At 33.1% G+C, this 14676-nt stretch overlaps 3 protein-coding genes across 4 annotated transcripts; 2 read left to right on the forward strand and 1 right to left on the reverse strand.

Annotated features, from left to right (window-relative positions):
* The first annotated feature begins 300 nt into the window (after window positions 1-300).
* Window positions 301-6082, forward strand: LOC129916269 (phenoloxidase-activating factor 2). 2 transcript variants are annotated; one of them, XM_055996124.1, is made up of 6 exons: window positions 301-747; window positions 4702-4853; window positions 4925-4945; window positions 5015-5268; window positions 5332-5761; window positions 5825-6082. In XM_055996124.1, the coding sequence occupies exons 1-6, from the start codon at window positions 633-635 to the stop codon at window positions 5984-5986; spliced, it is 1134 nt and encodes a 377-aa protein (XP_055852099.1). In that variant the 5' UTR covers window positions 301-632; the 3' UTR covers window positions 5987-6082. The 2 variants fall into 2 exon arrangements, with proteins under 2 accessions (XP_055852099.1, XP_055852100.1); XM_055996125.1 differs by lacking the exon at window positions 4925-4945 and having other exon boundaries at window positions 307-747; window positions 5825-6081.
* A 2717-nt stretch (window positions 6083-8799) lies between these two features.
* LOC129916267 (NADH-ubiquinone oxidoreductase 49 kDa subunit) lies at window positions 8800-10541 on the forward strand. The gene is made up of 2 exons (XM_055996122.1): window positions 8800-8897; window positions 8962-10541. The coding sequence occupies exon 2, from the start codon at window positions 9022-9024 to the stop codon at window positions 10423-10425; it is 1404 nt and encodes a 467-aa protein (XP_055852097.1). The 5' UTR covers window positions 8800-8897; window positions 8962-9021; the 3' UTR covers window positions 10426-10541.
* A 2731-nt stretch (window positions 10542-13272) lies between these two features.
* LOC129916275 (60S ribosomal protein L27) lies at window positions 13273-14165 on the reverse strand. Its single transcript, XM_055996129.1, has 2 exons — window positions 14147-14165; window positions 13273-13752 (listed from the first exon to the last, which is right to left on the reverse strand). Exon 2 carries the CDS (start codon window positions 13743-13745, stop codon window positions 13326-13328), a length of 420 nt encoding a protein of 139 aa, XP_055852104.1. The 5' UTR covers window positions 13746-13752; window positions 14147-14165; the 3' UTR covers window positions 13273-13325.
* Window positions 14166-14676: the final 511 nt, after the last annotated feature.

Here is a 14676-nt window from a genome sequence, read left to right on the forward strand (position 1 = left end):
ATTATCCACGCGCCACGCCTCTGGCACCTACCAATCTTCCCATTCATTAAAAATTATAATATTCCAAATCTCAATTTAATTGTAAACTGTTGCATACTACGAGAAACTTAGTTGTTGACACTGATGACAAAGTGAAATAAAACTGAATTAGTGTATTGCAACAATTATCACCTTTTGTTATGGTTTTCTATCGTCATGTTTTATCAGTATTTAAATCGTTTTGAAAACTAACAAAAACAAAATGTGAAAAAAAACTCAAAAATAAACAAAGTCAGTCATTGTATAATGTGTTTTTATCTATGTAGGTAATAATAAATACAAAAGGGGACAAGTTCATATAGACAATTACCTACATCTATTAGTTTTTCACTATAATCATTCAGGGTATTCTAATTTCCTAAATGGAGAAATGGGAAAACCATGACCAACGATGGGTAGCTAAATTATAAAACATTAACTTATGAATTTTATTGCAACAGTCTGTTTTATATGTTGGTCGGCGTCAAAACAGAGAGTAAATACGGAACTTTTTTTGACTAAACTTGATTTATTGAATTTAACATTCTGTTAGAGAAATCGATTTTTAAAACGCAAATGTTTGTGTATCTATATATTTAAAAGAATTTAAAATAATGGTGTTACTTGAAATAATAACTTTATTATTGATTGTGGCACAACTGAGTCCTGCTCTTTGTTTTACATTTGGAGCAGCGGATACTAACGCACAACAAAATTATCCAAGCCCAGGTAAAACTTATTAGAATTTTCATATTTTGATACTTGAATTTAAGCTTTAATCATGTACAGAGAAATAAAAAAAAGGACTATATGAACTCCTTTTTATCAGCTTTTAATTGCTTATTAAGGCTTGGCCACACCGGAGGGTATGCGGTAGAGGTACGGGTAGCGGTAACGATATTTGTATGAAAAAAATTCCACATCTGAACGTTGATATGTCAGTTTGGAATTTTTTTCATACAAGTATCGTTACCTCTACCCGTACCGCTACCGCATACCCTCCGGTGTGGCCAAGCCTTTAATCGTTTGCCCCAAAAGTGGTGCCTGGTGTGTGACCCAGTTAAGAAAAGCAACAGTTAAGATTATATCCAAAAGGACCTTGCTATTGGTTTTCTTATACAGTATTATTTAGGGAAACATACATTCATTTTTTTGTTCATTGGAATAAGTAGTTTATATTTAATGTTTTTGTTTTTTTGTGGATTTTGGGAAAATTTAGCACTTAAAGGAGTGTCCTGAGTGCAATTTAATAACTAAATTAACAAATTAAGGACCCACCAGACATGCCAATGGTACAAAAATTAACGAATTTTGAATGCGGTCTATATTCACTTAATATATTTATATTTAATGATTTTAAAAAAAAACGCAAAATAAAATTACCCTTTCACGTGCAAATTTTCAGTACCAGTTCCGGAATAGAAACGACAAGAAAAAGAGCTTAAAACAATTGTTATTGGTAATCAAATCAAATTCAGGAGTAGAGTTATTTTTAAAATATAGAAACCAATTAAACGGATGTTATTTTTCTAAACCTTTCAATGTTTGAATATGTGAAATTTCTGCAGCTATCAATATCGAAATAACAAGAAATAATACATTGATTCTTTACAAAGAAAAAATGTTAAGTTTTGAGGTCTTAAACAAAAACAAATAAATTAAAAACATAATTTTACTTTGAAAAAAGAAAAAAAATTAATAGTTATTTCTGAAAAAGTAAAAAAAAATTAAAAAGGTTTTTTTTATTTAATATCTTAAGCCTAGTACCTACGCAGCTGAAGCGAAACTAATAAAATGTTAACAAAAAAATACCATCGGGTATTATAGCAAAGTAAAAATAATAAAAATACAGATAAAAAAATTCAAGAAAAAAGATCAGAAAATAAGTTTTTAAGCAAAAATAAAACATAATATTTAATTTCGTTCAAGATTCCTTTATCGAATGTTTGAATGGAAAATTTCGTTCCGCTTCAGCTGGTTACTTGGCTTAAAAACATAAGATTTTTTACCGACTTCCAAAAAGGAGGAGGTATTCAATTCGTCTGTATTTTTTTTTTTTTTTTTTTTTTTTATGTTTGTTACCGCATAACTTTGGACAGAGTGAATCAATTTTGATAAATCTTTTTGTATTGCAAAGCTTGTGGCTGCAATGTGGTCCCATTTCAATTTTGTTCAGTTTAAGCCATATGAACTATTATAAAAACCATAAAACCCCGTTTTTTTATTTCTTGTAAAAAATCAAGGTTTTAATATTGGAGTTGAGCTACTTGATTCTTTTTTAATTCGATGAATCATATTGATAATTACAGAAATAAGTCTGACTAAGAAACAAATACAAAACAAATAGGTCATACTAAAACAACGACCAGAATTGTCGTGTTTAGAAATTATAAGATCCACTATTTTAAGCCTTATTTATTAAATAAAAATAGTAAAATTTATTTCATTCGATTCTTTAGAAATCTGAAAGTTATCCACCAATTTGTAAACGGCGAATCCTTCATGTCGTTATACACTAAGCCTTAATTGAAAGAATTTTGATTTTCCGTTTATTTATTAACACTAACGCCAAAAAATTGTTCAATTTATTGGTTGCAAGTGTAATTTTATTTCGATTTTGGTGTGTTGGCACCTAGTTGTAATGCGCATCATTTACAAGTTGTCTACAGTCACTGTGGCGTATACGTGATCTATTTTGTATTTTTCTATGTTATTTTTAACGCATGTGAAAGAATAGGGGAGTAGAAGACGGTTTACCAAGCTAAAAAACTTAGGTTTATGCAACCTGCTCATGTGACACATTATTTTAGAATATTTTATAATGGGCCCGTTCCTTTGCAAGTGGTAGTTTACTCATCAGTAGATATAGTCTAGTATATTATTACTTCTACCACTCATGCTATTCTGCCCAAATATATGGGAATTGCATTTATTTCGTTGAAACTGCGTAATCTACTAGTTGTACTTTGATATCTCCTGAAGGAACAGGGCTAATGCGAAATGGGATTAGACCCGAACTGACCACTCTAAGTAGGAGGACTAAAAGTAACAAGGAACAAGTAAACGCTTAACAAAAACAGTGTTCCTCTTAGAGTTGAGAATTTATATCTTTAATTTTATTTTGGAACTAAGCCCAGTACGCAGCTAACACGAAACGAAAATGTCTAAGTCTCCAATGTCAAAAGCGAGCATGTTAACGAACAAAAAAAAAACACAAAACACACTTCAGCTGCGTACTAGGCTTAATGGTTTTTTTTTTAATGAAGAGACATGTAAAATTTAGTTTGCTTATTGTGATGAAAAGAAGTGTACAAATAGAAAGCTGAAGAAATGTTTTTACGGTTAATTGAACATTTTGAGTTTCCGTTTATTTATGAATACTGACGACAAAGAATTGTTCAATTTATTGGTTGCAAGTGTTATTTATTTTCAATTTTGGAGTGTTGGTCCCTAAACCAAAGTTGAAATGCACATAATTTACAAGTTGTCCATATAGTCACTGTGGCGTATACGTGCTCTATTTTGTATTATTCTATCTTTTTTTTGCCACATGTGAAAGAGTATGGGAGGAGAAGACGATTGATCAAGCTAGAAAATTTAGGTTTTTGCAACCTGGTCCTATGACACATTATTTTAAAGTATTTTATAATAGGCCGGTTCCTTTTGAAGTGGAAGTTTACTCATCAGTAGATGGGTAAATTTTTTAGATTCAGGTTGAAAAAAATGATTAAATCATGTTCTAAATGTTTAAGTTCTAAATTTAAACTTTTCATTTTTCTCAAAGGAATACCCATTAAATTAGGATAGTTGAATAAACTGTTTTCGTTGTTCATTCTCCCATTTCCGAAATTTGCACACATTTTTCAAAAATAAAAATTGATATGCCATTTTCAAAAAAATTTTATTGGACACATACAAAAAATCCATCGACATCGGCTCATTTGTTAAAAATCCAAAAAATGGTTTTTAGAAAATTTTAAATTTAATAATAGGGCTTCATAAATGATTCCATAAAGAAATTTTTCTGGAAACCGTTTTAGTCGTTTACGAGGAAGAGAGAGAGAGAGAATGTTTCGAGCAAAATGATTCAAATAATTTTTAAAAGTCGTTTTTTTTTGGGAAATTTTAGACATAACTAATTAATAATATCAATACCTTCTCGTATTAAGCGACATTTTTTCGAAAATGACTTTTTGATGTCGAAATATACTACGAGCTATGTGCCACGTTTTTGTTCAGGTTTTGCTGCCTGATCTTTTATGCAAATAAATCTAGAGAGAAAATAAAATTGTGCAACCAATATATTTCCTCACTAGAATAATGTTGTTTTCTTCGTTTCCTGAACAATTTTATAAATGACGTTTAATACATTCTTACGGGAAGGTATCGATATGTATGTTATGTTAGTTTTTTGAATTGATGGTTTGGTATTTTAAAACCCAATTTATGGGTACACTGGTCAACTATTTAATGGTTTTTTTTAATGGCATGTCATATAATAACAGTGGGCAATTATTCCCACTGTTGTCTATTTTAAAAACTTTTTTTAATTAAGTAACTTACTTAAATTTTTCATGCTTCGACTATCGAGTTAATCAACATTAATCACTTCACACTTTAGGAACTGTCCCTTTGTTTTTGTATATATTATTAATAATGTTGTTTATATAATTATCAATATAGAATCAAGACAATTGATCCAAGGAACAGTTCCATCGTTGGTTGGCACAGTAACAACATGTGTATGCGTCCCACCCGGATCTTGTGTTACCCAACCGAATCCATCAGGAAATACCGATGGCAGTGGTCAGATTGACATACGTATTGTTAATAATGTAAGTGTCAAAAAATCTATAATTCTGCAGTATATTTTTCACTCCTGATTGTTTTTATATCTCCTTATAAGGTGAATCCTCAAGCACCACAAGTAAAGCTGAATTTTAATTTTGTTCTCTTATTGGATTTTTAAAACATTAAATAATGTTTTTTCTTTAAGCCTTATCAATCAACAACGACTCCTGTTACATGTTTGTATGGGCTAGTTCAATGCTGTACACCCGGACCTTATCAGTGTGGAAGGAGATATCCTCCACCGCCAGGAAGTCCAGCAAACGCCGTTGGCCAAGCAGCATTTGGAGCTTATCCATGGCAGGCAGCAATACTTACAACTGGGGATGTTTACTTGGGTTCTGGAGCTTTGATAGATAGGAGGCACATTTTAACGGCAGCCCATAAAGTATTGAATCTGCCGTAAGTCTGAAAATTTCTTAAAATGAAAACCATTGTAACGACTCTTAAACTAATCATGTTAAGGACTACTTCGTACAAAGTTCGTCTCGGAGAATGGGATGCAGCATCGACAAGAGAAACCATTCCAGCTGAAGATATTACAATCCTTAGTGTTTACATTCATCCGAATTTTAATAAAGATAATCTTCAAAACGATGTTGCCATTTTGAGATTGAGTACTCTAGTAAACTTAGGGCAAAAATCAACAATTGGTACAGTTTGTCTTCCGACTACATCATTTGTCGGAATGCGATGTTATGTAGCTGGCTGGGGAAAAAATGATTTTGGACCAAGTGGAGCATATCAAGCAATTCAACGTGAAGTTGACGTACCTCTTGTGACAAATGCAGCATGTCAAACAGCTTTAAGAAATACAAGATTAGGAGCAAATTTCATACTTAACGATGCTAGTTTTATTTGCGCGGGTGGAGAAAACGGAAAGGATGCATGCACGGTAAATAAAAGATATTAATTGTAACAAGTTCGGTCAGAAATAATAATTTATATCTTAAAATAGGGTGATGGAGGTTCTCCATTAGTATGTCAAAATAATGGAATTTGGTACGTTGTCGGCATGGTGGCATGGGGTATTGGATGTGCGACAGCAGGTATCCCTGGTGTTTACGTCAATGTTGCCACGTATTTGCCTTGGATTCAAACAACAATACTTACTCCTTAGTTTTAATATTATACTCATATATTAAATATAATCATTATCACTGTAACTTATAGAAATACAAAAAACTCAAATTTACTACCTAATTTGGTTCTAATATTCAATTCTCTAATTATCCTCACCAAGTTGGTTGATTTTTAAAAAGCTTTCGATCGACAACCATGAGATCCAGGTATGGAGTTCCAGAGGAACCTATGTCAATATAATTATTCACATGTATGACCGCATGATGACATATCTAGGATATACAGCTGGAGTCACTGAAGAAATCGAAATCAAATCAGGTGTACATAAAGAAAGCCTATTGAGTCCTCTGCTCTTTATTTCAAATTTACGGTAGCTGGGTGGGGTTTGGATAGACAACCCTCCTCTCCCTCCAACAGTAAGAAAAATGCATTGCATATAGTCCCACCATCTGACTATTTCAATAGTCACAAAAAACAACTATTTCAATACTTAAAATTGACTGTTTAATAGTTAATTTGGGATATACTATACTACTATAAAAATAGTTAAAAAATAATTACATATGACTTTTTGTTTCTCTAAGGGCCAGTTGTACAAATATTTGATCCGTGGGTCAGAAACTTTTATCTTTTGAAATCGCTGGTAACTTTCCGGTTTAGCACTGGTGCAAGGTCCACATATGTAAAAATAGCCACATCCATTCTTGAACCGAAGTTGACCCGCAGCATAAATCCGCCGAAATCGGTGGGTTAAATTCCTGATCCGAAGCTGAACCACGTTTGTACAACTGGCCCTAAGTGTAAGGATTGAGGGTAGCTTTTTTGCAAAGGATCAAAATATTACTAAATTATAATGGAGTAAGATGGATTCTCTATATGTGGGTATTTTTAGTCTTTTAGCATATGACATGGTTTGGTAGTCAACAATACTTTTTTGCTTTAATCTTATCAAAAAATTTTCAAGAAAAAATTCTCATCAAAATCGTCTCCAGTAAGTCTAAAAACAAAAAGTACTAAAAATATAATTTGGCGGGAAGGGCGCGATATGTGTATTGATTTTTTTTTGAAAATGGGTCGATGAATTTTTTGGAAACTAAGCTTTTAAGCCTAGTACGCTGTTGATGCGAAACGAAAAATTTTCAAGTCTCCAGAGTCGACAACGAAAATGCTAACGAAAAAATATCATCGAGTATTCCGTCAAAGTCAAAATAAAAAAATTCAAAATTAATTTTAAATTAAGAAAAGTCAACAGAAAATAATTTTTAAAGCAAGAAATTAATGAATTTAAATTGAAAAAATAGTCAACACTGCACTGAAAAACGAAAACCAAAACGAAATTTTTCGTTCAAGATTTCGTTAACGAAATTTTGTATGGAAAATTTCGTTTCGCTTCAATGGCAAAATATAGTGTGAATAGGTGCTAACACATCAGTAGTCAGTGTTAACAAATAAGAAGAAAAATAAGAGATAGAGCATAAGTTGACAAATAAAGGCTTGGCCACACCGGAGGGTACGCGGTAGAGGTACAGGTTACGGTACGGGTATTTGTATGGAAAAAATTCCAAACTGACACATCACCGTTCGGATGTGGAATTTTTTTAATACAAATATCGTTGCCGCTACTCGTACCGCTACCGCGTACCCTCCGGTGTGGCCAAGCCTTAAAGCAAACATGAGCAAAAAAGAGATGAATATATAAATTTGGGGTCGAATAACGCCATACATTCGTTAACGTATGGTTGCTCTATGTGTCCCTATCTTTTTCTTCTAATTAAATAGAGACAGAAATAGTCAAAACGTGAACGAATGATCGTAATCGTGTGCGGTGATTCGACCCCTCTGTTTCTATTTATATATATTTATATGAATCTTTGTTCATAATAAAACGTAGCTTATTATGGATCATATTGGTCCTAATAAAACCCAATAAGGGTGGAACACAATAATTAATTTATTAGTATGGTATTGTCCCATCTAGTACAGGAGTGTTTTATTTGTGTCTTTTCAAAAAAAAAAGATTTCCACCAATGTGAATGAAAACAAAACTTTATTTTATAAAAATAATTTATGTGCAGCTCCTCAAACATATGAGAACGTTTATTTTAGAGGGATTAATTAAACAATTAATTAAACAAACAAAAATAATCTCAAATCGTTGGCCGGACTTCGGGATCTCATGGATAAAACAATTCAGTTTCCAAATGTTCATACCAGGAAAAAACATCGGATTTTCATTGCAGAAAAAAGCAATAATTGTTTATTCATGAACCTCATGCTTTAAATAAAATAAAGATTTTAATTACAATTTGTTTATTTAAGGATTGGCCACACCGGAGGGTATGCGGTAGAGGTACGGGTAGCGGTAACGATATTTGTATGAAAAAAATTCCACATCTGAACGTTGATATGTCAGTTTGGAATTTTTTTCATACAAGTACCGTTACCTCTACCCGTACCGCTACCGCATACCCTCCGGTGTGGCCAAGCCTTTAATTGTGTTTTGATTTGAAGATTTAAAAAAAATATATTTTTGTATGAAAGTGGTAACAAAATAGGTGTCACAAGAAAATGTCAAAAAAATGTGATAATCACATGTTACAATCACCTTACGCAGACCGATTTTTCGATTTTTGACCGTCAACTATCGCAAATCACCTTATCCGATTCCGCCAGCTTTTTTTTATGATGAATGACCATTTCCAAAGAAATAGGGCTTTTATCTCCTTTTATTGTTACTCAATCTCAAATGCAGATGGCATCAAAATCAATTTCCCTAATGTCAAAAGTCTAATTCAACTCAATCCTTGAAACCAGCATATAAACATATTTCAGATAAAAAAAATCGAACTGGTCAAGAAGACAAGACAGCTCCTTATTAAATAATAAAGTATTTTTATTATTTTTAAAGTTCCATAAATCCATGGTAAAAGAACCTACCCAAAGTTCATGTAAGCCTAATTAAATATTATTGTGAAATAATTCCATTGTCATCATGAATTTTTTTTTTTGTAGAAACCTTTTATTGGGATCTAAGAACAGCCAAAAATTATATAATAATAAGAAAAAACGAACATGGCATTTTCCATAATCAATCGCATTGTGGGAAGGCCAGCTGTATCGGCTGTTCTTAGTTCAGTCAATACAACTGCTGCTGCCGCTATCGGATCCACTCAAAACCGTAACGCAGCAACATGGTATCCCGATCCTGAGTTCTTTAAGCAATTCAGTGGCCCGGTTATGTACCCAAATGAAGCCACTGCAATGTTGAAGCTTCCCCCATGGAACAGTCAAATGTCACCCGTCGAAAAGTCTGTACGCAATTTGACTCTTAATTTTGGACCCCAACATCCAGCCGCTCACGGTGTATTACGTCTTGTTTTGGAACTCGATGGTGAGTCTGTTGTTCGTGCTGATCCTCATATAGGTTTATTGCATCGTGGAACTGAGAAACTAATCGAATACAAAACATACACTCAGGCATTGCCATACTTTGATCGTCTAGACTATGTGTCGATGATGTGCAATGAACAATGCTACTCCCTTGCCGTTGAGAAGCTTCTTAATATCGAAGTTCCATTGCGAGCAAAATACATTCGAGTTCTATTTGCTGAAATAACTCGTATTCTTAACCACATTATGGCTGTGGGTACCCATGCTCTTGATATTGGAGCATTGACTCCTTTCTTCTGGCTCTTCGAAGAGCGTGAGAAAATGATGGAATTCTATGAACGCGTTTCAGGTGCTCGTATGCATGCCGCATACATTCGTCCAGGTGGTGTTTCTCTTGATATGCCAATTGGACTTATGGATGATATCTATGAGTTTGCATCCAAGTTCGCCGAACGTCTCGATGAAGTTGAAGATGTTCTAACAACAAATCGAATTTGGGTGCAGCGTACCGAAGATATTGGTATCGTTTCGGCTGAAGATGCTCTTAATTACGGATTCAGCGGAGTTATGCTTCGTGGTTCTGGTATTAAATGGGATTTGCGAAAGCAACAACCATACGATGCATACGATTTAGTTGATTTTGATGTTCCAATTGGCAGCAAAGGTGATTGCTATGATCGTTATTTGTGTCGCGTTGAAGAAATGAGACAATCATTGCGTATCATTGATCAGTGTTTGAATCAAATGCCAGCCGGTGAAATTAAAACTGATGATGCTAAGGTGACTCCGCCGTCAAGAGCTGAGATGAAAACTTCAATGGAAGCTTTAATTCATCATTTTAAGTTGTTTACTCAAGGATATCAAGTGCCACCTGGTGCAACTTATACTGCAATTGAAGCACCAAAAGGTGAATTTGGTGTTTATTTGGTTGCAGATGGATCAAGTCGTCCTTATCGATGCAAGATTAAGGCTCCAGGATTTGCTCATTTAGCTGCGCTAGATAAGATTGGAAAGAAACATATGTTGGCTGATATTGTTGCTATTATTGGTACACTTGATGTTGTATTTGGTGAGATCGATCGATAAATTTCTTTTTTAAAATGGAATTTTTTCATTCGAATTCAGCATGAAAATAATATTTTATAGGAAATTATGTTGAAATAAAGTAAAAATAACGAAGTTAAATCGTTGGGCTTATTAAATCACAATTATTTCTTTAATACACAACTCCTAATGCAGGCGCTAGAAGCAGTTGAGTATGCAAAATATGTGGACTGAGTTTCACCAATGGATTTGAGTTCAGAAGAGGTCAAAGATTAATAATGTGGATCTTGTCGTCAATTTTTTAAATTAAAAAAAAAAAAAAAATCATACTAAAACAGTCGAAACAAAACAACAAAAAAATATAATTCTTGAGTTGTTTTGCTTTTTAGGATGTATCTTTTTTGTTTTGCTTCAACAGGCATATTCATTGCCCTAAGTAAAAAAGGGAGATTAAATTTCCTTCAAAATGCTGGGCTCAATAAATGTTTCTATTGAAAATTAACCGAAGTATGGCCATTTGAACCTATCTTTTTTCGCATTTTTAGTTTTACTCAAGTTAAAAAGAAACATTTGTACGATAACTTAGTTGCCAAGAATTGATATCGTTTTTTTGTAGAAGAGTTTAATTTAATTATTTTTTACTATAAAAAGAAGGTCTACCAGCCCCCGTTAGGGCGGGAGGTGCAATTTTCTAAAAAATTGACTTAAAATAAAAAAAAGTTATTTCAAAACAACGGCAACATTCACAGTTATGAATTTGTGTAGTTTTTTTTTTGAAAGCCACAATTGTACACTTAATTTTAATTCTTAAATCAAGTTATTCCAATTAATTTTTGAATACAATTTTATTGAGGTAATTGAGTACCTATGTAGAATATGACAACCGGCAACTATGACTGGATTCTTATACCTGACATCCCACATAATGACCAAATACATCTTGCCGTTAAGTTTGTTGATTCTTTCCAGCTCCCATACGTTAGGTTTTGTTCATTTTGTAATGCTTTGATTGTGAAAAACTGTTAATTACAATTTCTCAATAATCATGACACTTAATTTTTGTCTACGGTAATATGAATACTATTATAAATACAAAATCGTTATTATTCAAAGCTGAGAATTCTTCCAGTCAAAATAATAGTTTATGTGATATATTTTTCTCATATTTCAGTTTTAAAGCTGGCGATTGCCAGATTATAAATAAATCAATAAAATAACACATTTAAAAAGTTTCTTGGATTGATTATATAAGATAGTCAATATCACTGGTAGACACAAAATATTTTCCACAACAAAACCAAAACGAAAGCCAAACGACAGCAAAATGTCAGTCGTATTGAAAAAAACGAGTATCGTTCAGCCTTAAACGATTTTCTTTTACGCAGTCGCGTGTCATCGTTTTTATACGATAATCGTTTTACGGAGTTGCTTTTCAACGATAACGAGCCGATTTAAACGATAATCGTTTTACGTAATAGGCCCCCTGCTTCCATGCGAATCGCTTTATTTAATAAAATTTGTAAAAGAGTACAAGGTTATAACTACTCGTAAATTATGACCACTCAGTCCCAGACGCGAGTTGATTGTTCTCCTATTCCTCCAGGGACTCTTATATCTGACTTTGTTCTACTTTCGAATCTATTCGAAAGCCACTTTGAATTGCACTTCCTAATAGTATTGGTACCGATTTGAGAAATAACGATTGGTATAATAACCAGGGACGTAACTTGGTACTGGTTAACTGGATAAAATCGTGCATTGAACCAATCCATCATTTTCCATTGAAAACTTTCGATTGAACCAAATTAGATGTTGCCGATACTCGATTGTGTCGATCACACTCGATTGCATCAAGTTATATGCTGCGAGTTAGCTAAGATTGTAGAGCAAGGATTGTTTGAAGAAATTGGTTGTTACAGCAACAAAATTTAAATTACATAATCTATCGTAATTTTGATGGGTGTGGTTTTTGTAATAGATTTAAACTCCCACTGAATAGTTTATAGTTTATGTGTAACCCAAACGAGAAATTTACATGATCAACTTTTCAATTTTGGTTTGCTACAGAATTGCATTTTATCGAATTATCGGGTTCATGTCTTTGTATTGAAGTAGGTAACTTCGAAGGAAGTATTTATCAGAGTTTACGTGTTTTAGGCCAATTTGCTGAATCGAAACTTAAATAATTTATGTTGAACATAAACTTTTATTTTCTACTTTTTCCTCTGCGGATTCATGGAGAACTTAAATGCATCAGGTGAATTAAAAAAAAAATCGTATTAGGGGCTATCTTGAGGGTATTAAATAAAAAATGTTCATGTTCGTCTAAAAGCCAAGTTTTTTCTACAACTCATTTTTTTATTTAGAAAACCGAATAAAGGTATTCCTAAAAACTCCTTGTACAAGTAAATGCAAAAACACCAGCATTCAGTTGGTCTGACCAATGGAATAATAAAAAACCGGGAGGCTCGCCGACGATTTCTGGGGTCAATCCGGCAAACTCCAGCCGGATCACTAGTGTGAAACAGATAAGTGAGAGATTTATGATCCCCTTGACATCGAGATCATAACAACGGAGGAAGATTCACAAAACATAAACAAATACTCACTTGTGTAGTTTATTATAGAGTTCAAAATGAAAAAAAAAGAGTTACTGAGTTGTAGAAAAGATAATCACTCATTCGATTTTTGTATAAAAGAATTCGACACTGGTATGACAAAAACCAAAATCTTCAACTTCCCACCGATTCAATAGTTATTATTTTCGTTTTGCAGTCCAATTCACTTCTTTAACAAAATTCACTTTTAAACCAAAGCCACACCATGTTTGGAGACGAGACTTCAGAAGTATAAACTTTATTCCTTTAAAAGGATTAGAAACAAACAAAATTTATAAAAAGAACTTTTTTTTTATTTATAACCAAATTTGAAGTCCATTTCGATTAAAACCTTAATTTTTGGAAAAACCATTTGTTCTTTCCCTCTTTGTATGTTGATTCGAATTTGACTCGTGTCTGGAAACGGTGTGTTTTCCTCTTCACGGGGTCTTTCAAATCTTTTGCTGCTTCCTTTGTTGACAACTTGTCAAAGCTGATGTCATGGACGACATAACGAGTGGGCATCAGATGGTTGTAGTTCAATACTTTGAGGAATGGCTTGATCTTGGACTTTTGCTTCAACTTAGCCTTGCCCATCTTTTTGGTTACCTTCCTTGGGTACCTGTCAATGCCAGCTACTAGAGCGTGTCCGAATTGTTTCTCGGCATTACCATCGTCATGGGTTTTGACAATGATAGCTTTGCGTCCAGCATATCGTCCGCTAAGGACGATAACGATTTTTCCCTGCTTCATAATTTTCCTCATTTTGGAGCTGTGAAATGAGAGACAATTTAGTTAATAACAGGGTTTAAAGATTGAATACACTATCGAATGTCAATTATAAATTCTTTGCTTTTTTAATAAACAATTCTCTTATTCTAAATGACAACTCCCGGGGAAATGTGATTGGGAGAAGGGCTTACAATCGAAGAACTCCCAAAATATCATTCGCTTAATTTAGTTCCATTTGTTAATAATTATAAAAACACGAAAAGGGACCAATATTTTCTCGAGATTTTTGATTGAGAGCCCTCCCGTCGAACCGGGAGTTATCAGTCGATAGGGCTCTTTTATTTACATAAAACAGTATTCACAACAACGAAGGAATACAATAAATGAATGGAATATTATTTAGAAAAAGAAAGTGTAAAGTTTATTTAACACACCAGTTAGAAATTATAGCAAATTATTTTATAATTAATATTCGATGGTTCAGATTAAAATTTTTTAATTTTTTCACACAACTTACAGGTTTTATGGCTGACCGGATATAGAGACAGAGAAACGGGCTGTCAACTCGCAGTTTAGTTTGACAGATACGCCATTTTAGATCAAATTTGCTCAAATTTCAATAATAACAGAAAGTGATGCCAAATTTCTTCAAATTACTCAAAAGTAGAAACAATTGGTTTAAGGCATGACTACATTGGATCAAAAAGTGAAAATTCTCAAACGTATTTTTATAGCCTGTAGTGAAACTACAGCCCAAATGAGCTAATTTCGTAAATTATCTCATTTCGAATGTCAAATGAAAGAATTTTCTATATGATTTGACATTCGAAGTGAGATATAATTTGCCTAACTACATATATCATTTTTAATAACGGCCACTTTTGCAAATGCCTAGTATGCAGTTAGCTCCCCTACAAATTAGGTGTGTTTTTTACTACCACCGGGCTTAACTGGACAAAAAAAA

The sequence above is a fragment of the Episyrphus balteatus genome, chromosome 3, assembly GCF_945859705.1.
Source record: "Episyrphus balteatus chromosome 3, idEpiBalt1.1, whole genome shotgun sequence".
Taxonomy (NCBI): domain Eukaryota; kingdom Metazoa; phylum Arthropoda; class Insecta; order Diptera; family Syrphidae; genus Episyrphus; species Episyrphus balteatus.